Source organism: Marmota monax, unplaced genomic scaffold, assembly GCF_021218885.2.
Source record: "Marmota monax isolate L192 unplaced genomic scaffold, Marmota_monax_Labrador192_F-V1.1 WCK01_AAM20220418_F8-fsc00135, whole genome shotgun sequence".
In the NCBI taxonomy this organism is placed as follows: Eukaryota; Metazoa; Chordata; class Mammalia; order Rodentia; family Sciuridae; genus Marmota; species Marmota monax.
The window spans coordinates 1852279-1865620 of NW_026694339.1; the positions used below are offsets into that span (position 1 = coordinate 1852279).

At 35.5% G+C, this 13342-nt stretch overlaps 1 protein-coding gene across 6 annotated transcripts in view; it reads left to right on the plus strand.

The window, feature by feature from the left end:
- Dcdc1 (doublecortin domain containing 1) overlaps positions 1-13342 on the plus strand; it is a 486421-nt gene that overhangs the window by 444801 nt on the left and 28278 nt on the right. For all 6 annotated transcript variants that reach the window (XM_058586488.1, XM_058586487.1, XM_046467509.2 and 3 more), the window contains 2 exons: positions 2992-3144; positions 3856-3957. In XM_058586488.1, the coding sequence (XP_058442471.1) occupies positions 2992-3144; positions 3856-3957 (255 nt within the window). The remainder of the gene's footprint in view (positions 1-2991; positions 3145-3855; positions 3958-13342) is intronic.

A 13342-nucleotide genomic window follows, 5' to 3' on the forward strand; every position in this document is an offset into this window, starting at 1 on the left:
GGAAATACTGTCAGTTTTGTCCATTCAGTATGATGTTGGCTATGGTTTTGTCATAAAGAGTCTTTATTTTGTTAAGGTATGATTCTTCTATCCCCTGTTTATTCAGGACTTTCATCACAAAGGGATATTGAATTTGGTCAAAGACTTTTTCTGAAATTATCATGTATTTTTACCCTTGATTCTATTTTTGTGCTGTATTACATTTATTGATTTGTATATGTTGAACTATCCTTGCATCTCTGGAATGAAATCAACTTGATCATGGTGTATGACATTTTGAAATGTGCTGTAAAATTTGGCTTGCAAGTATTTTATTTAGACTTTTTGCATGTATATCCATCAGGGATATTGGTGTATAATTTTATTTATTTGATGTGTCCTTAGGTTTTGGTAGTAGGATAATATTGACTTCATTGAATGAGTGTAGAAGAGCCCACTCACTTTATAGTTTATGAAATCTCTTGAGGAGCATTGGGATTAGTTCTTCTTTAAAAGTCTGATGAAATTCAGCAGTGAATCCATGTGGGACTGGGCTTTTCTTTGTTGGGAGCCTTCTTATTACTGCTTCAATCTCAGTACTGTATATTGATTTATTTAGGTTTCTTATGTCCCCTTGGTTTGATTTTGGTAAATCTTATGTGTCTAGAAATTTGTCAATTTATTCTAGATTTACCAATTTGTTGGCAAGTAGTTTTTCAAAATATTCCCTAATGATCCTTTTTAATTTCAGTGGTGCCTACTTTAATGTCTCCTTATTAATGTCTAACTTAATTTGGGCCTTCTCTTTTAATTAGTTTAGCTTAGGGTTTGTCAATTTTACTTATCTTTTCAAGAACCAACTTTGTTTATTCAATTCTTTGTATTGTTTTTATCTTTATTGCATTGATTTATGCTCTAATCTTATTATTTCTTTCCTTCTACTGGTTTGGGGCCTTGTTTGTTCTTGTTTCTCTAAGACCTTTAGATGCATCATTAGGTAATTTATCTGAGATCTCTTTATTATTTTAATGACAACACTCCTTGCTATAAACTTCCCTTTCAGTGCTGCTTTTGTTATATTCCACAAGTTTCAGTATATGCGGTTGCATATACTGAATTTCCCTCTGATTTCTTCAGTGACCCAGTTCACCTAATAGTATGTTGGTCAATCTCCATGTTTTTGTCTAATTTCTGCAATTTCTCTTGCTGTTGATTTCTGGTTTCATTCCATTATGATAGATAAGGTGAAGAAATTATTTCTTTTTTAAAATTTGGTAATACTTACTTTGTAGCTTTCATATTTCTTGTGTTTCTGTGTTGAGATTTGCACATCTATTGAAATGGAAACTTCTTTCACTTTTATATGAGGCCTTCTGATGATACATATTGGAGTATCTGTTTTGTAATGTTGAATTTAATTCCATTAGACCTCATAGTTTAATCTCCCTGCAGCTTCTTTGCTGTGATTAGTGGGTTTTGACATAATGTATCAGAGCTTAAGGGACCTACTTTCTCTAATGGTCTTCCAAGAGTGGGGTCCCTTTGGTAATTTAGATAGGTGTGGTGTATGTAGATGGCAGATGATGTGGAATTCACTTTCTGTGGTTACTCCTGCAATGGAAGTGGTTGCCCTATCAGGTGGTGGGTGTTGCCATGTGCACTGTCGATTATGGCTCTGTTACTTGAAAAGTATTTCTGATACAGGATGTTCCAACTGAGGTGAAGGGCCTGAAGATTACCTGTTCAGACAATGGTGCAGTTTCTGACGTTTCATATGGAGAGGTAGGGACTGGGATCACAGCTCCTCCTCTGTGGCACTCACATCCAATCTTGTTAGCAATGTGTGATATGACAGGTATGATGACAGCCAATGCTGAGGACCCTCATAGATGCAGTGTCCATAGGAGTTGTTTTATTTCTATTGGTTATTTCTGTGATATGACTATCAAGGAGTGGGATGTCATAAGCCCCTAGCTGTGCCCCTTGGGGACTAGTCACCACCTGGAGACTTTTGTCCCCATTCTTTTAAGTTGAAACATCCACCAAGGTTTAACCAGGACTTGGTTGTATCTGGAACAAGGTACAATTCCACTCAGGTAGACTTCAGTGTAGCTAAGTGTCAGATCACCCAATGTATATGAATTCCCAGGCTTGATCCCCATCTCCACTAAATAAGTAAATACATAACTATATAAACCATATAAAAATAAGATAACAACAATAGCAGCAATCACCATAACAGAAAAGAAAGAGGAAAATATAGAATATTATAAAAAGATTCTTAAAAATTAAAATTAATAAAGAAGATAATAAAGTGAAAAGGGAAGATAAAAAATTAGAAAGAGTAGAATAAAATTTTTTAAAGGTCCAAAAATTTCTTCCCCTCTAAGATGCTCAAACAAAGGGAGGAGAGTGGATGATCACAACCTATGCCAATCAAAACTTTACTGTCTTCTTAGGCTGTGCACCCTATGTACTGAGTGAGGGAGGGGCTAGGGGTTTTTCTAACCCCAGTTCTTTCCATTGTGTTGCTTACCAGGTTATAGGCAGGTGTGATCTCTGGCTGACACTAGTTGGAATTCCTCTATTTCTTTGCATTCTGAAATATGCCAAGGTCAAATGCAAAGTCATCCAGGCAATCTGTAGCTTTTTGAACTGTGCACTCTGAAGGCAGGGAAAACACTCATTTGTTTTGTTCTCTAATGTTCAAGAAATAATTATGTGAACATTTAGTGCCTAACTAATTACTAAAACATATAATTCTGCCTTTATTTGGCATATGGAACATCTGGTCTTCAGGTTGTATAAGATTATAATTTCAAACACACATCTTTCAAATTCTTAATGCTAAGTGAATTTAGCCTATCCCCCCAAAAAAACAAATGTCGAATGTTTTCTTTGATATAAGGATGCTGACTCATAGTGAGAAAATATTTTGAAAAACAAATGAATTCAGAAAGCATATTTGTTCATTATTCATCAAACAATGATAAATGTTCTATTTGTTTCCAGAAAACTCTGTAATGAAATTGAGAACCAAATTATTTTCTGGATCTGTGAAATCTGATAGTTTGGATGGTATAGATAAGTCTTTGCTCACCCTCATCCTCAGAAATCCTATTGCTATCTGGGTATCTTGTGGTGAACCATTTATACCTCCAAATGGTAAGTGTTTTCATTTTCACTTTCTTTCAATTAACTATATGAAGGTGGAGAGAAGTAAATCTTATGTCATAACAAGAAAATGAATTAAATGTGTATAATGTCAACATAATAACATCACATTTATGCAAAGAACAGGAGGTCCATCAATTAATATGTGCACAAGGATAGTTATACTTACATATTTGCACAATTACCAGCTTTTTCTTACTGGAATGGAGTATTCTGTGTGGAAAAAATGTCTAATTTAGTTGATGAAGAGATCCTTGGTCTATAAGACGGAGAATAATGGTATACATTAGAAAATAACAAATGAGTTTAATTCGCACTGAGGACGACCTGTCTGCACATTTTCATTTTTAAGAATTGCACCCTTTAGGCAGTAGGTGAATGTTTAAAAAATGAATGGTTCCAAGCCAGGCTTTCATCACCTCCAAATAGTTTGTGGAAGTGGAAAATGAAATATGGCTATTGCATATGGTAAATCTGTATAATAAAACAGCACTGTTCTTCTTTTTTTCCATAAAGAAATGCCGTAAGCCCTGTCATCTTTCAAGTGAGGTTTCTTTTAATGACCCTTACCTTTTAATTACTTGTTTCTAATTGAATCTATTTCTTGAAACAGAAAGTTCTTTATAAATTATTAGTGTTCATGATAAATTACTGTTGATAAAAGACTGTAAGGTAAAATATCATGTATTTTTATTATTCTAGCATTGCAGAAAGCAGAAAAATTAGAGAAACAGAACTGGCTAAAAAAGGACAAAATTTTGGCTGATCTAGGTACCATGAAACACAAAATGAGGCAGTTAAAAGGTCAGTACGAACTAAACCAACATGATTGTGTTTAATTCTAAATGTAACCTCAATTTGCTGATAGTTATTTTCTACTATTAAATACCAAGAATTTAACATAAATATTTTGTTACACAGTCATTTGAGCAGAATCCAAAACCTAATAATACATTTTTATATTGATTTTATATTTGTAAATTTTATATTAACAGGAATACCATATAACATATACATACATTTAAAAAATTAGGAGAGTATCTGTGCCAGATAATCACCCTTTTGCTTTTGAAATGATTCCTAAATTAACATTTTATGGGCTTTGGAATTAGTTTTTGTTTAAACAAAACATTTCAGTGATTCCTTGGGTATTGTTTTATTTTTAATAATCAGAATAAGGAAGTACTAAAATCTTCAATGGTCATTGTCAATATCACAAGGACTCCTTTTTATACAACATAAGACATGCTATTTATGGTCAAAGTGATCAGTTGGCATAATTTGTCATCTTCCATTCTTTTTTTTTTTCATAGAATCTTGGGATCCTAGACTTATTCTATTTCTAGTACTTGAAATAGAAGTGGTTTTTTGGAAAGAAACAATGTTCTGGAGACTTTAGATGAGGAAGGTAGAATTTATTTCAAGCTTCATAATAGCAGAATTTTAACTCAAGTATCTTGCTTCAATAAGTAGCACAAATTACAGCACAAGACAGATTTCTGATTTGAAATGGCTACTGTCCATTTCTTACCAAAGCCATATTGATTGGCTATAAGTGAAAAATTTCTGTTACTACTCATAGCCTCTTCTGCTCCTACTTCTAGACATTTTAAAGTTCTATGGACATGTCCAAAACGAAATCTATTACATCCCTCCTATATCAGTGCATCTTTGTTTTCTCTAGCAACACATTCTACCACCATCTACCCAGTTATTATGTCACAGAAGCTGGGAAGTTATTCTTGGCATCTCCTTCTCCCTCATCTTTCCCAAGAAAATATTTAGCAAGCCTTCTTACTCTGAATCTGTTAAGTTGATCTCAAATGATTTTAACCCTTTTAGTCTACAATTATTATCCAAGTTCAAGCATGTAATATCCAGTCCTTAGATTACGGAGTTTTCAAACTGGTCTTCCTCCTTCTGATGACAGCAGTTACCTTTATATGAATAGGATGATGTTCTAGAGATGAAGGGATCATGCATAAATGCAAAGGAGTCATGGTTCTCCAGGTATAAAAACTTTCAAGGGTTCTATTATCTTTAGGATGTAGTTGAAGCTCCTTATATGGGTCTTCCTGATCTCATTTTCTGTGAGTTCCCACTCTCTCTGCTCACCATACTCCAAACATCTCAAATTTATTTTAGTGCCCCAGACAACACATGCTGTCTTCCTGAGGTTTGACACCCTCAGTTCCCTCTGCCTTGGTGTTTTCTTTCTTCTGAACTCTTGGATTGCTCCTACTCATTCTCATTCTCTATATATTTTAGATAACTCGTTACTTCTTCCTGGAATCCTCCTCCAACCTTCCAAGCCTGGGATCATGTGTTGATAACACTCTGAATTTCTCCTCTGATAGTTCTTATCGAATTATTTTAATTACCTATTCATTTAACTATCTTCCTTCTTGCCACAGTCCGGCTGCAGCAAACTAGCGGGGGGTGACGAATAACTTGTGTATGTTGATACAGCAGGAGTGGGAGCCGTTTATTGCAGGACAGGAGCAGTATTTATACATTCCACACAGCTTATCTAATTAGCATAAACTAGATACATCAGTCAACCAATAAGGAATCTCCACACTTAATGGCTGGCTTTTGTTACTTCTCAAACCACTCCCTCTGGCATTTTGCCAGGCACCATCCAGACTTGTTTATGAACTCTAACATTCCTCTGGCAAGATGCCAGGTGTTATTTTGACTTGTTTACAGACTCTAACACCTTCTATCAAATCATGAATTGTAGACCCATCTAATTTGTTATTTGAATAACTGTGGAATGATTGGCTTAACCGTGGTGACTTGCTACCATAATTCCAGGGATTCAGAAGGCTGAGACACGGTTGCAAGTTTGAGACCAGCCTCAGCAAATATTTGACCCCCCCCAATAACTTAGCATGTCCTTATCTCGAAATAAAAAATATAAAAATAAAAAGGACTGGGGATGTAGCTCAGTGGAAAGGTTCAAAATCCAGTACCAAAAATAAATAAATGAATGAATAAATAAAAGTAATTTCAACCATTTATTCTAGGCTCTAGGGAGTGATTCAAACTTTATTCTTAAATCAAGTTAAATCAATAGAAAGCAGCATACTGAAAAGTGCCCCTTGCAGAGCTGCCTGACTGAATTCTGATTTGATGCCACATCTTTAGCTTTTATTACAATTAAATATCAAAAAGGCATTTAAAGTAAACTTGGAGTCATCTACAATATTATTGTTGAATACAGTCTTTATTTGGTCAGTTGATTTCCATTATGGAGTGATCCATCGATGTAGTTTCTCTTCTAATTTAATGCTAAGATAAATCTTGCATCTACTTACAAACTTGTATATTTTCCGCTATTAAATATAAACTCAAAACATGTTCATAAAATACTCTGAATAAGGCCCTTTTCTAACTGTTAAGATTATGAGAATTAAAAAAAAAACCCCACAAATCTTATCTCTGGTAACTGCATTCCTATTAGATGGTGTGTCTCTAGAGGGTTGAATTAAAGGGGAAGTATGATAAGTATGAATAGTTGCTGAATTGACTACTTCTTCTTATTATTATAGCTGTTAGTAAATGCAACAAATACCATGTGCAAAAAACTGTGGTAAGTTGATTTTACATTGCATTTTTAAGCGTGATCATTGCCATTATCATTTATAGTATGAGTGATTACTTTATAGGGCTTTTATGATTAGAAAATGTCAAATATTTACTACATGGTTACAGCAAATAATCAATATTGGGATAAGGTTCCTGAGAAGACAGTATATTTTTCCACTTGATGTTTTAAAACTAGTAAATGAAACTCAGAAATACAAATCAGGCCTAGGTATCACCTTTGTTATACATACAGACAGTGTTGGAACATTTCTTTTGATGTGTGAACTGAAACCCCAAATCGGGTAGACTTGTCTTTTCCAGGCAAAAAATGATACTGAACCAGGGGTGGACCTTCCAGTAAGGGAGGGGATGAGGGGACTGGCTTAAGCAGTTAGGCTTAGAGTATGACAGAACATCAAAACACTTATGTTTTCAAGTTTCCAAGAGAAAAGAGGGGAAAAATGGTCAAGAATTGTCAACTTATTTTTACCAATTTCCAACTAGAGAAATCATCTGCATTATCAATGGTGTTCCATCCACTTGAAATGAAACTTTTAGAAGAGGGCTAATAATTAGCTATTATCATAACTGACCCCTGATCTCATGTGAAATAAATAGGGTGTTTGGAAAATTTAATAAGAAAATAAAAATAGTTTATTCAATATATTTTTGCCTTTCTTTGATATATGTTATTCTTACCTACATAAATAATAGTTTATTATAAAAACCTTTCCCCCAGTTAAAACCTTTTGTGGTGACATTATATCTCTTTATGAAAATTGTATTGCAAATGCATGCATTTTCTTAAGACCATTAGAAGCAAGTTGACAAATAATAAATAATGCATAATATTTTTTTCTGTTTCCTATGTTCAATCCCTGACTCCTAACAGTGTAATGATAAGCTATTGTTGAACTCCTGGTTTAAAAAATTGTAACGTTTGAAATACATTTTAAATAATATATTTGTTGGAATATTATTCATAAAAATTAAATGTCATAAATTAATGTTATCTCTGTTCTATAAATAAAGTTGACTAAAAACTATAGTTAGTATAAATTTGTATTGAGCAACTACTCTGGTTCTTTTCAAAACACATTACCTAGTGCATTGTCACTGTAACTCATTGGCTAATTGATTCAATCATGCTTTCTTCACATTCATAAATTACATATGAATGCATATTAGACACATAAGATTCTGGTTTATTTGAAAAATCATTGCTGCTACTTATTTTTATTTCTGAATATAGTACCATAAACTTAAGCTGTAAGTACAGATTCTTTATACTCTGCAAATGCAAATGATTTTTAAAGGATTTTGTCATAGTCTAAAAATCTGCCCATTAAGAGTAACTTGGGCATGATTCGGTGGCATATCCCTGTAATCCCAGCAGCTCGAGAGGCTGAGGCAGGAGGATCGCAAGTTCAAAGCCAGCCTCAGCAACAGCAATGTGCTAAGCAACTCAGTGAGACCTTGTCTCTAAATAAAATACAAAATAAGGCTGGGGATGTGGCTCAGTGGTTGAATGCCTCTGAGTTCAATCCGTGGTACCCTCCTCCCGAAAAAATAATTTGGCAAAAAAAATTGAGATGCAGCTTCATCTTATCAACATAATTGTTGCTTTCTCAAAGAAGCTTTCTCTGATATCTCAGACTAGGTCAGCAGCTGCTGTTACATGCTCTCTTAGTCCCTGGTACAGCACTATTGTAATGGATTTTTGGTTTAATCATTTCCTTGGATCTGCCTTCCCTACCAAACTTGAGGCATGGGCTCACTCTCAAACCTGTCTGCATTTGCATCATATTGCACAATGCCTGACCCCTAGCTGGTGCTCAATGTAGACTTCTGGAAGGAGTGTACAAAATAAAACATTAACCAGATCCACCCACACCAGCCTGTGTGGGACCAAAGCTCACAGAAGGCCCAGGTCCACCCCTTTACCAGCGGGGCAGAGACCCACCAGAGCCCAGCCTCTGGCACATGACCGCCTCTTTTGACCAACAGACTATCATGGGAGCCCAGACCTGGCCTGGATCCACCCACACCAACTTGTGCAGGACCCAGGTCCAGGGTAGGTTCGAGTTTGCCTCCTCACACCTGAGAGCCTAAGCCTAACCCACTTCCATCTTGGGACACTGCAGTCATTGCCATAGCCTTCTCCAAGCAGTAGTCCATAACTTTTTGACAGTAGACAGGACCTAGAAGCAGCTGCATCTCAGAGCAGGCATCCAAAAGAGAGTGTAAGGCCCACCCTTTCAGCCCCATCTCTGTAAGACATTGCTTCCATCTTGGAGCACCTTAACTATTATCTCAATCCACCATGCGACCAGCGCACTGGTTTCATTAATGAGGTTCTTGGCATAAAAGTTAGCTAGCGAGATCGAAATAAAACACACAGACTCAGTTACCTTTTTCTATGACCAGGTCCGAGACGGCTCCCCTCTCTGGTTCCCACCTCGAACCACCCAGTAGGGCAGCAAGGATTACTCAGGGCTAGCAGGAGAGAGAGAGAGAGAGGGATCACGCCAGGGAGTAGCCTTTTATTGGGGAACAAGAAATTAAGGGGAGAATTCCATCCAATGAAGGTTGAGGGGGGCCGCACTCCAAGGTCAGGGTCAGTGATTGGCCCCCGGGGTCAGTGGTCAGTCACACCCCCACACGGACGGGCTCTCTCATCAGGAGAGGGCCGGGAAAGCTCCGACACAGATTAGCCAGAGCGCCTCAGACCCAAACCGGGAGTTGCCCAGTCACATGTGAGAATGGCTTCCCACATCTCAAGTTACCTCAGCTATTGCCGCCTTCACCTTTAGATGCAGTAACATACATTGAGGGACACAAGCAGGGTCTGGAAGCCTAGCATCAAGGTGAGGTACAGACAATCTGCATAGGCACTATAATAATATAGGGAAGAAACTGTAATACATCAGATCCACGCTGCAAGAAAGGAAGACATATAGAATAACATGAAAAGACAAGAGAGGAAAGTGCCCCCAAACAAATCAGGATACTATAATAACAGAACCCATGGACAGTGAAGTTGATGAAATGTCAGAGAAGGAGTTCAGAAGGTTCATAATTAAAATGATATGTGAATTAAAGAATGACCTAAATGAGCAAACATAGGAAAAAATTGATCACTCCAAGAAAGAGATAAGAGAGCAAATACAGGTAGCAAAAGATTACTTCAAGAGAGATAGAGACTCTGAAAAAAAAACAAAACAGTCAGAAATCCTTGAAATGAAGGATACAATAAACCGAATAAAAAATTCAATAGAAAACATAACCAACAGACTAGATCACTTGGAAGAAAGAACGTCAGATAACAAAGACAAAGTATACAATCTGGAAATTAAGTTGATCACACACTGAAGATAGTAAGAAACCATGAACAGAACATCCAAGAATTATGGGACAGCATCAAAAGACCAACTCTAAGAGTTTCAAACCAAAGGAATGCACAATCTTTTCAATGAGATAATATCAGAAAATTTTTCAAGCATGAAGAACGAATTGGAAAACCAAATACAGGTGGCTTATAGGACACCAAATGTACAAAATTACAACAGATCTACACAAAGAGACATTATAATGAAAATGCCTAGCATACGCAATAAGGATAAATCTTAAAGGCTGCAAAAGAGAGGAATCAGATCACATATAGGGAGAGACCAGTTCACATCTCAGCAGATGTTTCAACCCAGACCCTCAAAGCCAGGAAATCATGGAACGACATATACCAAGCTCTGAAAGAAAATGGATGGCAATCAAGAATTTTATATCAGCAAAACTAAGCTTTATATTTGATGATGAAATCAAAAGTTAAAAGAATTTACAACTAGAAAGCCTGCACTAGAGAACATCCTAAACAAAAGTTAAAAGAATTTACAACTAGAAAGCCTGCACTAGAGAACATCCTCAGCAAAATATTCCCTGAAGATGAAATGAAAAACAATGATGAAAATCAGCAGAGGTAGGTATTACACTAAAGGAAAATCTATTCAGAGGAGAAACCAAGTCACATTAAATACTAAAAGTAAACAAAACTGGCTGGGAATAAAAATCCTGTCTCAATAATAACCATGAATGTTAATGACCTAAATTCACCAATCAAAAGACATAAACTGGCAGATTGGATAAAAAAAAAAAAGATCCAACAATATGCTGCCTCCAGGAGACTCATCTCATAGGAAAAGGCATCTGCAGATTGAAAGTGAAGGGTTGGGAAAAATCATACCACTCACATGGACTGCGGAAGCAAACAGGTTCCCATCCTCATATCAAATCAAGTTGACTTCAAGATAAAGTCAATCAAAAAGGATAAAGAAGGACACTACATACTGCTCAAGGAAACCATTCACCAAGACTTAGCAATTATAAATATATATGCCCCAAACAATGGAGCATCTATGTTCATCAAACAAACTCTTCTCAAGTCAAATAGACCACACCACAATAATTTTGGGTGACTTTAACAAACCTTTTTATCACTAGATAAGATCTTTCAAACAAAAGCTGATAGAAGAAACTTCTCTTAAATAGATCATACATTATGCCACAAAGCAACTCCTAGCAAATACAAAAAGGTAGAGATACTACCCTGCATTTTATCAGATCATAATGGAATTAAATTAGAAATCAATGATAAAATAAAAAATAAAAGCTACTCCATCACCTGGAGACTAAATAATATGCTACTGAATGAACAATAGGTTGCAGAAGACACCAGGAGGAGATTAAAAAATTGGGGAGGTGAATGAGAACACAGATACAACATATCAAAATCTCTGGGACACTGTGAAAGCAGTTCTAAGAGGAAAGTTCATTCCTTAAAAGAAGAAAAAGTCAACAAATAAATGACTTAACAATACATTGCAACAACAAATACATTGCAAAGCCCTAGAAAAAAACAAATCTACACCAAAAGCAGTAGAAGACAGGAAATAATTAAAATCACAGCTGAAATCAATGAAATTGAAGCAAAAGAAACAATTGAAAAAAAGTGACAGAACAAAAAGTTGGTTCTTTGAAAAAATAAATAAAATTGACAAACCCTTAGCCATGCTAACAAAAAGAAGGAGACATAAAACTCAAATTACTAACATACATGAAGAAAAAGGAAATATCGTGACAGACACTACAGAAATACAGAAGATAATTAGAAATTATTTTGAAAACTTGTACTCCAATAAGATAGAAAATATTGAAGGCATTGATAAATTTCTAAAGTCATATAATTTGCCCAAATTGAATCAGGATGATATACAAAATTTAAACAGATAAATTTCAAGCAATGAAATAGAATACTCCATCAAAAGTCTATCAACCAAGAAAAGCCAAGACCAGATGGATACACAGCCAAATTCTATAAGACCTTTAAGGAAGAACTAATACCAATACTCTTCAATTTATTTCAGGAAATAGAAAAAGAGGCAGCACTTCCAAACTCATTCTATGTGGCCAAAACCAGGCAAAGACACATCAAAGAAAGAAAACTTCAGACCAATATCTCTAATAAACATAGATGCAAAATTCTCAGTAAAATTCTGGCACATCAAATACAAAAACATATCAAAAAGATTATGCATCACAATCAAGTGGGATTCATCCCAGGGATGCAAGTTTGGTTCAACATATGGAAATCAATAAATGTAATTCACCACATCAATAAACTTAAAGATAAGAATCATATGAACATCTCAATAGACACAGAAAAAGCATTTGACAAAATGCTTTTGACAGCACCCCTTCATGTTCAAAACCCTAGAAAAAATAGGGATAACAGGAACATGTCTCAACATCGTAAAGGCTATCTATGCTAAGCCCCAGGCCAACATCATTCTAAATGGAGAAAATTTGAAAGTATTTCCTCTAAAAATTGGGACAAGACAGGATGCCTCTTTCACCACTACTATTTAACATAGTTCTTGAGACACTGGCTAGAGCAATCAGACAGACAAAAGAAATTGAAGGGATATACATAGGAAAAGAAGAACTCAAATTGGCACTATTTGCTGATGACATGATTCTATACCTAGAAGACCTTAAAAGTTCCACCAGAAAACTTCTAGAACTAGTAAATGAATTCAGCAAAGTAGCAGGATATAAAATCAACACCCATATATAAAAGGCATTTCTGTATATCAGTGACAAATCCTCTGAAAGGGAAATGAGGAAAACTACCACTTAACAATAGCCAAAAAAAAAAAAAAAAACCTTGGGAATCAACGAAAGAGGTGAAGGATCTATATAATGAAAATTACAGAACCCTAAAGAAAGAAGTCAAAGAAGACCTTAGAAGATGGAAAGATCTACCTTGCTCTTGGATAGGCAGAATTAATATTATCAAAATGAACATACTACCAAAAGCACTATACAGATTTAATGCAATTCCAATCAAAATCCCAATAACATTCCTCATAGAAATAGAAAAGGTAGTCATGAAATTCATCTGGAAAAATAAGAGACCCATAATAGCTAAAACAATCCTTAGCAGGAAGAGTGAAGCAGGTGGCATCACTGTACCAGACCTTAAACTATACTACAGAGGAATAGTAACAAAAACAGCATGGTATTGGCACCAAAACAGACTGGTAGA